The sequence below is a fragment of the Fusarium odoratissimum genome (genome assembly GCF_000260195.1).
Source record: "Fusarium odoratissimum NRRL 54006 unplaced genomic scaffold supercont1.18, whole genome shotgun sequence".
Lineage (NCBI taxonomy): Eukaryota > Fungi > Ascomycota > Sordariomycetes > Hypocreales > Nectriaceae > Fusarium > Fusarium odoratissimum.
The window spans coordinates 565,263-577,535 of NW_022158777.1; the positions used below are offsets into that span (position 1 = coordinate 565,263).

A 12,273-nucleotide genomic window follows, 5' to 3' on the forward strand; every position below is an offset into this window, starting at 1 on the left:
TAAGAAGAAAACTCTATGTTACAGAGTGAAGCTGACGACGGGTCCATTGCGTCTGTGACAATGACAAGGCGTGGCCTCGATATCAGAGGCCATTTGGTGGACGGGGGAACGAAAGAGTGGATAATATCCAGATGCTTTTACGAGCAAGGTCGCAGAAGCGTCATGTATCAGTGCGGCGTCTAATTAAACTAGACTGTGATTTTTTCTCCGGCGCCACCCAGGACAAGAGAAAAATAAGTCTAATATTAGAAAATAAGGTTAGGCATTGAGATATCGCCAAGACGAGGGTCCAATGAGAAGAGTGATCAACTTTTGTAGATTGTAACGTATAAGCAAAGGCACGTTTCAGGGCGAGATAGCATAGAGGGTGTTTATGTTTAGGGAATAGCGTTATCCGCGGGCCGTGACCCGTTAGCGAAGGGGGAGGCAAAGAAGGTGGTTAATTCGAGTTTGGAAAAATCTTGATAACGTCCCGTCCCCTGTAACAATATCTTGGCCGGGACCAGGGTGCCAGGGTTTTAACGTTTTTGCTACCAGGGTCCTGACAATACTCCCTTGGATGTGTTCTAGGGGCAGACGATCTAGCTTCCCCTTTGATGTCTAGCGGCATGGTCGACGGGGTAGCATCGCATGCAAAAAACCTGCCTTCGCAAACGGACCACTTAGACCCTTGCGGAAGGTTCTCTTAGTCTGACCGTTGAGGCTTGCGGCCCGCAGAGCCTTATTAAGAAGTCTACGAATCATGATTGTTAGTCGCGAAATGTGGCGTTTTGGCGCCGCTGACATGACACAATGTTATCTCCTAGCGCACAAGCCTCTCGGAGAGATATCAACGTGCCGGCGATTTAGTCTCAAAGGCGTGAGAACCTTTGGAGATGCCGTTATGTCTCAACAGAATTTTTTTCATTGCTCATGATTGCCACGTTGTACGTGCATTTCAGCGCGGCTGGTATCAGGACGAGATGCATAATCACCCCAGAAGAAATGAGCTTACTCTTTTGTTCCAGACCCAGGTGTAACAATCCCTGCATCGATTCGTCTTGGTACTCGTATTGTAGTAAACAGACTCTCTCAGCTCTATCAGAGTCTGAACAATGACAAAGAGAAAATAAAAGTTTCATGAGGCTCATTTAACTGAACCTGTTTTGAACAATTAATCACCTCCCGTACTTCCCTGGTCCTTTTTCCCTTTCTAAACATTGGCGTACTCCACTTTTCCCACGCTGTAATGGAAGGCTCGAGGACTGCTACGACCGCTGAGGACTCTTCGTCTCAGCGGGTTAATCCGTTTGCGACGCCTGGAGCTGAGTCTACTGAGAATCCGTTTGCGACACCAGTTGCTGCGACGCCTATTGCGGAATCTGTTGCATCGCGACGGTTGACGCAGAGAAATACATCTTCTTATGATAGTGAGTTCATTCGACAGTTGCTTAATGTGCTGTTATTGACGGTTTTTAGTCACTGGGCCGCGTCGGCGCTTCAAGAGCAGTCGTCTTCAGGGCGAGTTTGAGAAGCCTTGGTTAGAGGACAAGAAGAAGCAGTGGAATTGGGACAGCACCATTTTTTACACATGCATTTTCATCGGTCTCGGTAGGCTCGTTCATCGTAACAAGCCTTCAATTATTAACATGCTTTCTAGGAATTGGTGGTTATCTCTGCTGGAAAGAGACCACCGGCGTCCCCAATCATGAAGTGAGTACCCAATTCACTGAGACGATTCATTTAGTGAGGTGGTCACCACTAACAATGACAGTACTGTCTCGTCATGGACGACACCTTCCAGAACCTCAACAACTGGAATCATGAAGTTCAAATGAACGGCTTCGGGTATGTTCTGTCGCCCTTTGCTCAATTGCCTACTAACACTTTTAGAAACGGCGCCTTTGACTGGACAACAGACGATGAGGCAAACTCATACGTCGACGCTCAAGGCCTTCACATCGTCCCTACAATGACGCTCGAAAGCACAGACATAACGCGCGACCAGCTCCTCAACGGCTTCACCGTCAACATGACCACCAACAGCAAAACCTGGGGGAAATGCACCGCCAAAGACATCAAGAAGTCCAACGACCGCTGGCCCTGCGCAGCACGCAGCAACGCCACTCTAGGCCAAATCATCAACCCCGTGCGCTCCGCACGTCTCAACACAAAGGGCAAAAAGACAATCAAGTATGGTCGCGTCGAAGTCACGGCGCGTATGCCAAAGGGCGATTGGATGTGGCCTGCCATCTGGATGATGCCGCAGGATGATGTCTACGGCGAGTGGCCCAAGTCAGGTGAGATTGACATTGCGGAGAGTAGAGGCAATGACGCGAGGAAGTATCCCATGGGGAATAATCTTGTGTCGTCGGCGCTGCACTGGGGTACGGCTACGGAGAATGATCGCTGGAGGAGAGCGTATGGTGAATGGGGAGGCAAGAGGGTCATTTACTCTGAGGACTTTCACGTTTACGGTCTTGAGTGGAGTGAGAAGTATCTCTTTACTTGGCTCGATGGTCGATTGAGAGTAAGTTACCTCACAAAACCCTGTGAATTGATGATACTGACTCTTCACAGCAAGTGCAATTCTTTGACTTCACCAAGAACAAGAATCTCTGGTCTTACGGTGAATTCGCCGGCGAGTCCATCAACGGCTCCATCCCCGTTGACCCATGGAGCAGCACCGGTCGTAAAAACACTCCTTTCGACGAGTCCTTCTATCTCATCCTCAACGTCGCAGTCGGCGGTACCAACGGCTGGTTCCCGTAAGTCTCTCCATTTCCCCTACAACCCCAACACCAAAGCCCACTTTTTGATCTCGCTCACGATCTCTCGTTTACGTGCGGGGAAACTGTCTCGGCTAACCCACTTTGCTACAGAGATGCAATCGGTGATAAGCCCTGGGCTGATAGCAGCGAGACCCCTATGCGTGACTTTTGGAAGGCGAATGATACCTGGCTTCCGACCTGGGGACCCGTCAAGGATCGCGGTATGATTGTTAAATCGGTCAGGATGTGGCAGGAGGGAGCATGCTGAGTGGTTGCGTCGCAGACGCGTGTTGGTTATAATCTACGGAATAATGTCTATAGTGCTATCTTTTCTTGGATATCTTGCTTTGGGTTCGACCTATAATCTTACATCGAACGGGGGATCGTTTGGGTCTAAATTCTTACAGTTAGATATGAAATCGCGAAAAATCCGTTATCTATCACTTCTTATTTATCTCAAACGTGTCTCTCTCGATCTCGGGGTCAGCATCGGATGGAGTTCCAGATACGCTCGTGCAGAGCGTTGCATCGGCCGTCTTACTGGACCCCTGAATGCTGACTGCGTGCATTAGGGAGCGGGTGAATAGCCCAATGGCATAATATGCGATAAACGAAAAGATTACTATCGAAAGCCACGCGGTAATGACGCTCGGGTAATCAAGCCACTGAAGTGTATATGTGAAAGGGCATATAGTTCATAGAGCGAAGCAATATTGATTCACAAGGCGAAAATCTCCGGTTTAGCGTCGGCTTTGTGGTGCACTGTCGCAGGCGCTAACAATCACTAAAACCAGAAGCAACCACTACAAAAATATTACATAAAAAATCCCCATTCACATCCGCCAAGCGAAATAGCTACGCGCTGGAAAAGTCTGATAACGCTGCAGCTAATAAAATGCAGCATCTCTACCCCCTTGTCATTGCAGCAGAACTTTTGATTGAGTTCTCGTGTTTACACTCTTGGAATGCTGTAGCCAAGAGGCCCAAGAGTCAATGGGGGTTACATTATTAGTCCTCGGTTAGTGGCCAACGTTGCATCGGCACATCCACTTCAAGCGTCTCGGAGGGTCGCCAAGATAAAAGGTTCAACAGGGGCCCAGCGCATTTTACCGCAAGCCACACCAGATCGAGGAGATTAGTCCACTGTCAGCCGCTTCGATCGTTGGCCCTGACCCTGTCGATCAAAGAGTCAGACTCCGTGGATGGAGCATGCGTTGGCAGCAAGGCAGCCTCCATTTATTGACCTCCGTGGACCTTTTTGCCAAGTCTAGCTCGGCTTCTGCCAAGTCTGGCTCGGCAATCTAGACCCCGTGGGTGCAGACTGGCCTGATGTATCCAATATTCTAATCACAAGGCATGCTCTCCTGCGTCGACGCGCCCGTAGGCGTGCATATGCCTTTTCAGCTTCTGGCATGCATCCACCGCTGTTCACTTTTTGCATGTGTTTCTGTCTTAGCAGTCAGCATCTTATTGCTCTTGGAAAGCAAAAAATGGTCTGACAGTAAGCTAATGAACACGAGATCTCTTAGGGGTAAGATTTGAAGCGGAAAGTAAAGGGATGTGGGCAGGTGATATACCTGAGAATATTCCGTTATCGCCCAGCGGCCGTCCGAACTGATATAACGTCAAGGCGCCGCAATCTCACTTCAAATGTTTCTGCATGGGAAATAATCCTTGGAAACCCAGATCACATTCGTTCTTTGTTTACACAGTCTCTCGTTATACGCCACTTCATTGCCTTGCTTTCTTGTTTATCCGCCATGTCACTCTTGCGTTTTGCTGCACTCGGTGCAGCGTTCCTTCACTTGTCCTCCTCCGCGAGTGTCATCGTCCGCAGGGATCTGACACCGCCTGAAACCCCCAGAGACGGCTGGACGTACCTGGGATGCTATGTTGACAGCGTCTCGAAGCGTGCGCTCGATGGGCCTGTGCACTATGACACTGAGGGTCTGACCGCTGAGACGTGCGTGGCCCATTGTGTTGGCCTGGGCTACGCGTTCGCTGGCATGGAGTATGCCCAGGAGTGCTGTAAGTAATGGTTCTTGTGTGTAAATGTTTGTTGAATGGTGATTGACTGTCTCAGTCTGTGGTAGCAAGAGACCTACCACCAAGGCTCCCGAGGCCGATTGTAGCATGGCCTGCACTGGTGATGCCGATCAGCCTTGTGGAGCTGGTGACAGACTCACTGTCTTTGGCAAGTCTTCTGCCGGAGGTACTGCTGTGCCCTCTGGTGAGCCATCCGAGACTGCTTCTGCCACTGGCTCTGCGACCGCTACTACCGGCCCCGTCGCCACTGATCTTCCTGACGACTGGTCCTATGCCGGTTGTTACATTGACCCTCCCGGCCGTGCTCTTTCCCCATTCGGCACTTCATCCTCCCAGACACCTCAGAAATGCATCGCCACCTGCATTGAGAACGGCTTCAAGATCGCTGGTCTGGAGTACGCTGAGGAGTGTTACTGCGGTAACGCCCTCAACAATGCTGCGTCCAAGACCAAGGAATCGGACTGCAACATGGCCTGCAAGGGCGATGACAGCCAGATGTGCGGTGCTGGCAATCGTCTATCGCTCTACTCCAGCGGTGACTTTGAAGTGTACCCCATTCCCGTCGCTCAAGAAGATGACCTCCCTGGCGATTGGGAGTATAAGGGCTGTGTCTTTGACAACAACAACCCGTATGTGCTCGAGTGGCTGTACGAAGACTCCGGCAGCTACGCCACCAGCAACATGACCGTCCCAACCTGTCTCAAGCGCTGCCAGAAGTTCGGCTACTCCGCTGGTGGTGTTGAGTACGGTCGCCAGTGCGTCTGTGGCGACCTGAAGGCAGTTGAGGCTAAAGGCGATATCTGGAAGGACGACAGCTTCTGCAGCATGGCCTGTCCCGGCAATCGCAACTACACGTGCGGCGCGGGCAATCACATCAGCTATTACGAGTGGACCGGCACGTCGCTCAACACGTTCCACTACGCTTCTGGACTTGCTGCGGGGAGGTATGATCACTTCTCCACTTCCCCCATCATCCCGCTCATCAGCTCTGTCGGCATCAACGACAAGGTTGTCTTTGTGGAGAAGCACGGTACGTCTGATGATGATACTGAGGGCTCGTTCGAGTTTGACTACTCTACCAACACCTACCGTGAACTTGCCCTCAAGACTGATGTCTTCTGCTCTGCTTCCTTCACTCTTCCTGATAAGGCTGGCCGTATCATCAACATCGGTGGATGGTCCGCTGAGTCGGTCTACGGTATTCGCTTCTTCACTCCTGACTCGCCTCAGGGAGTTGACAATGGCACCAATGTCTGGGAAGAAGACTACACGCAGCTGCGTCTCTTTGATCCCCGCTGGTACCCCACTGCCATTGTTCTTTCCAACGGTTCCATTCTTGCTATGGGTGGAGAGTCTGGTTCTGATGCTCCCATCGTTCCCTCCGCTGAGGTTCTGCCCCATCCTGCTGGTGTAACCAAGTCGACTTACCTTGACTACCTTGAGCGTGCTGAGAACATTGGTCGAACCAACTCGTACCCTCATATGGCCATCTTGCCTTCTGGTGGTATCTTCTTTACTCAGTTCAATGAGTCTCGTATCCTTTCACAGGTTGACTTTCAGTCTATCAAGAAGCTGCCTGATATGCCTGGTCAGGTTGATAACCCCTTGACTGGTCGTAACTATCCTCTTCAGGGTACTATGATGGTTCTGCCTCAGAAGGCTCCTTATACCGACCCTGTTGAGGTTCTCATCTGCGGTGGTACTACTCATGAGCCCGGCAATGAGGCTCTTGACAACTGTGTCCTTATGGCTCCTGATACCCCTGATGCTGACTGGGTCATCGAGCGCATGGTAAGCATCCTCTATCCCCCGTCTCTGCCATTCATACTAACTTTCACAGCCCTCCAAGCGTGTCATGCCCAACATGGTCGCCCTCCCTGACGGTCGCTACCTCATCCTTGGCGGCGCACAAGTCGGTCGTGGTGGTTTCGGTCTCGCTGACAATTCGAACCTCAACGCGGTCATGTACAACCCCGAGGAGCCTCTCGGTCAGCGCATGACCGTCCTTGCCAACACCACCATCGCCCGCATGTACCATTCCGAAGCTGTACTCCTCAGTGACGGAAAGATTCTCGTCTCTGGTTCTGACCCTCAGGATCAGGGCAAGCATCCTCAGGAGAAGCGTATCGAGTACTTCTGGCCCGATTATCTGCTTTCTGGTGCTGCTCAGCCCAACTTCACCCTCACAGACCGTGATTGGGTCTATGGTGAGAGCTACACTTTCACTCTCACCTCCGATCTGGAGGAGGGTGCTGCCAACATGCGTGTCTCTCTCATGGCCTCTGTTGGTGCTACTCACGGTGTCAGCATGGGTCAGCGCACTCTGTTCCCTGATGTCTCTTGCAGTGGCAAGACATGCACCGTGACAGCTCCTCCTGATGCCTTCATCAGCCCTCCTTCTTGGTACCAGATGTTTGTGCTCGATGGACCTACTCCCTCGCACGCCATTTGGGTCCGAATTGGCGGTGATCCCGGCGAGCTTGGTAACTGGCCCAAGCTTCCTGGCTTCACTCCCCCAGGTGTTTAGTTCGGTGCTTTAAATGGTATATAATCAGAAGCACTTGCTTCTATGAGAGTATGATCAATCATGGAGTGTACGATGATAATCATCAAGCGCGCGATTTCCTTGCATTATTTCTTAATTATTCTTCTCATCTCGGGTCAATGTACCCATGACTTGAGCTAATATGGCTGGATTATGCACGCGTATAACAGCGTTGCGCAGGACTGTTTCATTATGTATTATGTACCTGTACATATTTTATCTGATTCTCATACCGTATTTTGACGCGTGCTCATCATTAAATGTGTTCAGAAGGAGCGAAATTATTGGCACTCTCGGCAAGATACCCGAAGCTCAAGTTAACTGCAACAGATGCGTAAAACTGCATCTCGAAGAAGCAGCTAAATGTCGCCAGCGATAGAAGTAAACGTGACTAATGTGAATGGTGAATGTCTTGTATATGGATATTGTGAATGAGGAGGTTGGGATACGTGATCGCGTGCGGACCGCGTTGGTGCACAGACGCGAAAACACCACGTTTATGTCACGACCATGATCCCCTGTTTCTATAGGGTAACTTCACCAGACATTTCACAATGACATGAATCATCACAGCAGCTCGACAACGAAAGTATAGAGCTGCGAAGGGCTTGCTATAATGCTAGTAGTGAACTCAGGTGTCTATTCATTATGGCCATGATCTCACGGGCTGAATTCGGGGAATTCCGCAGGAGAGCCTCAGTGAACAATGCTTGTCATTATAAGTGTTAAGCTGTGCGCCGACATCGGGCAGAACCTTGTGAATACCATATGAACAGGACAGCTCAAGATTAGTGCTCAATGCTCAGGCTTAATATAATTGCCCGAATTCAAGGCAAGTAAAACAAATCAAGCCTTTCTAGACACGAAGTACTTTATCTGAACAAATACCTCGCTACAGCCAGCTAAGTCAAAGCAGCAGTATGTATCTAGCTTACGGGGAGCTCACTATCCAATCACAAGGCAAGATGGCCGAGCGGTCTAAGGCGCTGTGTTCAGGTTTGATTCAAACCAGTGACGATTCGCAGTCTCGAAAGGGGCCTGGGTTCGAATCCCAGTCTTGTCAACATTCTTTTGTCCTTTTTGCAAAAAGAAAATTTATTATTCATAATTGCATCAAGTTGCATTTTGACACCATGAACTGATTTGACCTTTCCGCTGAGTACAGAAATGAACTTGTTGCTGTTTGCACATAAACAGTTTAATTTCACTTAGCAGGAAATTACCCGATTTTCGCTTGTTGGTTGTAATCAGTCTATCAAACTCCACCCCTCGCTCTGTCTCTTTGACAATCGCCGTCTTTGATCGCATTAATTTCCTTCTACCTGCCCAAGCTTTAAAAACAATGTCAAAACGACTGCAGGAAATGATGAGGCGGGAGAAGCGAATCGCCATGTACGGCGACTCTCCACCGCCTCCAAGAACAGCAGCCCCATACCCAGAAGGCGAAGTGATATATACAAGTCCACCGAGCGCTACATCGTCCGACATGGCAACACCGTGACCAAGTACGCGATTCACCCAGATGGTATGGGCGTCAACGATAAACCAAATGAAGCATTGGTGTTGCAGTTCATTAAGGAAAACACGACAATTCCTGTTCCTGAGGTCATCAGCAGCGACTGGGATCGCATCGAGCTGGAGTATATCGAGGGTCAGACGTTAAAAGAGGCATGGCCATCTCTCGAACCACATGAGCGAACTGCGATCATGGACCAGCTGAAAGACTACCTGGGACAACTGCGTGCCCTCAAGGGGTTTTATATCGGTCGCTTCGATGGACAAGGCGCTGTGATTCCTAGCATGATGACTCGACCCGGTGGCCCATTCACAAGTCTTGAATCATTTCAGGAATGGCTTGTTCGGCCTCCGAAACGGATAGAGGAGCAGTCATTACACTGGGCCCAGATGACGAAGCAGCTTGGCGCAGACTATCCCATTGTCTTCACTCATGGTGATATCTCGTCGAGGAACATCATGATACGCGATGGTCGTATAGTCGCTATTCTGGACTGGGAGTGGGCAGGATGGTATCCCGTGTATTGGGATTACGTGTTTGCATTGCGTGGCCTGGATAATGTTGATTGGAAAACACTGGGGAGTCACGTTCCGACTCTGTTTGACGAGCGGTATGATCTGGAGTACATACTTGTCTGCTTTATAGTCTCACTCTCCTAGAAATAACGATGTAAAATATCCAATGGCATATCCACTAGCCAAGTCTGATATCGATCCCATCTAGGCAACATTAGTATCCAACAGCTTGTCCATAAGACCCACCTCAACGCAATCGTACCACTCTTGTGTCTGGTATCCATGGGAAACAAGTTAGGGGCCGGTCTTTTCTAAGTATCAAATTCCACTAGCCGCTCGTGATGATTAAAATACATCCGCAATATCCCTGCGTGAGTATCGACGAGCGATAAGAGAGGAGAGAGCGGGAAAAGAAGGCTTAATCACTAATAAGTTGCCTGTAATGCTCTACTCCCTTCCACTTCTGCGCATCTAGGAACACCTTGATAGCTTCATCTAGGCACTGGTAAGCATGTTATTTCCACGAGACTCCTTATCTGACTTACTTGTTTCGCGTAGATGTTCAACCTCTCTAGGAGAACGGTAGACATGCTTGACAAAATCTTCGAGCCCCTCAAAAGACTCAGCCTGGAAACTGAGTAGTCCCTCAAAGTAGACCGTTACGAGATACTCCTCGAATGAAAGTCCAGCCAGGGAGAAATATTCCTTTGTAAGCTCGCTGGTGTCGATGCTTTCTTCATCGATATCTTCTCCCTCATTGTCTCCATCCAATTGCTCTCCGTTGATTTCGTCATCCTCATTGAGGCACATGGGCACGTCAACCGTGGACACCAAAACACAATGACATCCGGACTTGCTCAGATACAAATACGCAAAGGCGCAAGACTGCTGGTCGAAATGAAAGCGGATCAAGTAACCTCCCTGATCGTCATCAATGGCGGCCGGGCATTTGATCAGCTTCGACAGCCGGAAGTACCAGGCCGAAGCGCTCGGGATCCGTTGATGAAGCCTGTCGCTTCGCATAAATGCCTCAAATCCTGTGGGAAGGACAAGGCCCAAATCGCTGACTTGCTTGACCAGAGCATCGACATCCGCCTTTGGCGCTACAGGCCGATCGCCTTCAATTCCGTTATGTGGCAGCATCTCGTCCGCCATATCCTCATCCAAAGGTTCGAGCCACTCGAATGAGTCATCGAGCTTCATCCAGGTTATCAGATCGGGCGGGGAGCATCGAATATAGGGTCCATCTCCAAGCTCCAGTGATAGGGACTCGTAATCCCTCCTTGGAATTTCTTCGCTCATTGACACATTATCATGATCCAAGGGCGGGATGTGAGATGGATATGAAGGGCAGAGGCGACGGGTGCTATGGATGCTTCGCGGGGGAAACAAGGCTACCATTTGCTGCGCATTGCGAGTCCATTCTTTATAAGGCCTGAATGCTACTTCTGCCGCGCTGTATAGTGCTTTGTTGAAAGTCTGGAGGACGGACAATAGGTCGAATGGATTGAGATATTTGAGAATTGCGATGGTGACTTCTGGTGGGAGGTTTTGAAATGACGGCATCGTAGCGAGTAAATAAATAAAAGTCAGGATGAACGTTAACGACTTGGAAAAAGCGGCAAAGATGCTGAGTGCCTTTAAAACGTGGCTTTTACGATTGAGTTTAGTATTGTGTGGCGTCGTGAACGCGGAATTAGGAGTATACAAGGTGCACCCCGCAATTCCGCAAAGTGACCTTTATCTGCCAGTGCTTTAACAGCGCACCACGCAATTCTGGCGGATGAGTGCTAGTGTCACTGCCTCTTGGGTGTATCCCTGCCATTTCCAAGTCCCGGCTTGTTCCAACGTTCTGTTCTTCACCACCCATTATCTCCTCATTTCACACATGGACAAGGCCCTGCATCGACATTTTGGGCCAGGCAGGTTCATCGTTTATAGATACACGCGTTGAGATTGGAGCGTGACGCGTGAGAAAATTGGCTGTCCTGTTAACATACCAAACCCGATAACAAAGCAGGAAAAGGGACAAGTGTCCGACAAACTGAGAGCCTAAGATGAACATCATTTAAGCATTTTGTAAAAAAGAAATCCAGTCCTACCTAGCAAGGGCAAAAGAAAGGTTTGTCGGTGGAGAGGCTCGAACTCTCGACCTTTGGATTACTCTGATCTGGGATCAAATCAAGCTTCGTGCTATGAGACCAACGCTCTAACCAACTGAGCCACACCGACAAGGTTTTTGATGTCTCAGCTGATCAAAATTGAGTTTATCATCACTGCCACGCGCCGCGATAGATTGAATAGTGCGACAGCGACAGTATTTGGGTTTCAGTATTTACCAAAATACCTTCAATGCCTGTCTAGTGAGACATTCTATAACATGAGAACAAACTATCGCGTGGCAAAGGCGTGCAGGGCGCGGTGGCAGAGTTGTTCAGTGCAATGCAATGGACTGCAATTTGAATCTCTTTTATGGTTGATTAGCAATATGAGTGCGTCGACTGACTCTTAATTAGACTTAGCAGAGTCCAGCCAGCCTTCTGGTGGGTCCTGAGCCGAAAATTGGTGTAATGGTGTAGGGTACAAGCTTACGATTCTCTTTCACCAATGAACCCCCACCATGGTCTCCTACTAGTATTCTTTATTATAAGATTTACAAGAATAAGAGATGTTACCTGCCGATATTACAAGATGGCCAATTACTAGTTGCCAAGACGAGATATTGCAAGACCAATGAGGCTCAATTGAACGCACTCAAGAGCTCATTGTGGATGACGTGGTCAAGGTCGGAACATACATAGCCGGAGACGCGAATGACGGCGGATGCAGGCAACAAAGATTGCCGACCGCTAAGCCACCCTCTATCTCACACGGTTTTCGACCTCCATGAACTATTGGGCT

The 12,273-nt window shown here is 49.5% G+C and overlaps 4 protein-coding genes across 5 annotated transcripts; 3 read left to right on the plus strand and 1 right to left on the minus strand.

Annotated features, from left to right (window-relative positions):
• The first annotated feature begins 1,059 nt into the window (after positions 1-1,059).
• Positions 1,060-3,193, plus strand: FOIG_10533 (uncharacterized protein). Of its 2 annotated transcripts, XM_031210879.1 has the most exons (7): positions 1,060-1,409; positions 1,459-1,590; positions 1,640-1,692; positions 1,754-1,827; positions 1,873-2,509; positions 2,560-2,747; positions 2,862-3,193. In XM_031210879.1, the coding sequence occupies exons 1-7, from the start codon at positions 1,229-1,231 to the stop codon at positions 3,016-3,018; spliced, it is 1,422 nt and encodes a 473-aa protein (XP_031059590.1). In that variant the 5' UTR covers positions 1,060-1,228; the 3' UTR covers positions 3,019-3,193. The 2 variants fall into 2 exon arrangements, with proteins under 2 accessions (XP_031059590.1, XP_031059591.1); XM_031210880.1 differs by having other exon boundaries at positions 2,560-3,193.
• A 940-nt stretch (positions 3,194-4,133) lies between these two features.
• On the plus strand, positions 4,134-7,925 carry FOIG_10534 (uncharacterized protein). The gene is made up of 3 exons (XM_031210881.1): positions 4,134-4,778; positions 4,834-6,587; positions 6,637-7,925. The coding sequence occupies exons 1-3, from the start codon at positions 4,511-4,513 to the stop codon at positions 7,321-7,323; spliced, it is 2,709 nt and encodes a 902-aa protein (XP_031059592.1). The 5' UTR covers positions 4,134-4,510; the 3' UTR covers positions 7,324-7,925.
• Positions 7,926-8,683: 758 nt separating this feature from the next.
• On the plus strand, positions 8,684-9,530 carry FOIG_10535 (uncharacterized protein; the record flags this gene model as incomplete). The annotated part of the gene is made up of 3 exons (XM_031210882.1): positions 8,684-8,733; positions 8,781-9,467; positions 9,503-9,530. 3 exons carry the CDS (start codon positions 8,684-8,686, stop codon positions 9,528-9,530), a joined length of 765 nt encoding a protein of 254 aa, XP_031059593.1.
• Positions 9,531-9,790: 260 nt separating this feature from the next.
• On the minus strand, positions 9,791-11,030 carry FOIG_10536 (uncharacterized protein; the record flags this gene model as incomplete). The annotated part of the gene is made up of 2 exons (XM_031210883.1): positions 9,918-11,030; positions 9,791-9,867 (listed from the first exon to the last, which is right to left on the minus strand). Exons 1-2 carry the CDS (start codon positions 10,936-10,938, stop codon positions 9,791-9,793), a joined length of 1,098 nt encoding a protein of 365 aa, XP_031059594.1. The 5' UTR covers positions 10,939-11,030.
• Between the last annotated feature and the right edge of the window lie 1,243 nt (positions 11,031-12,273).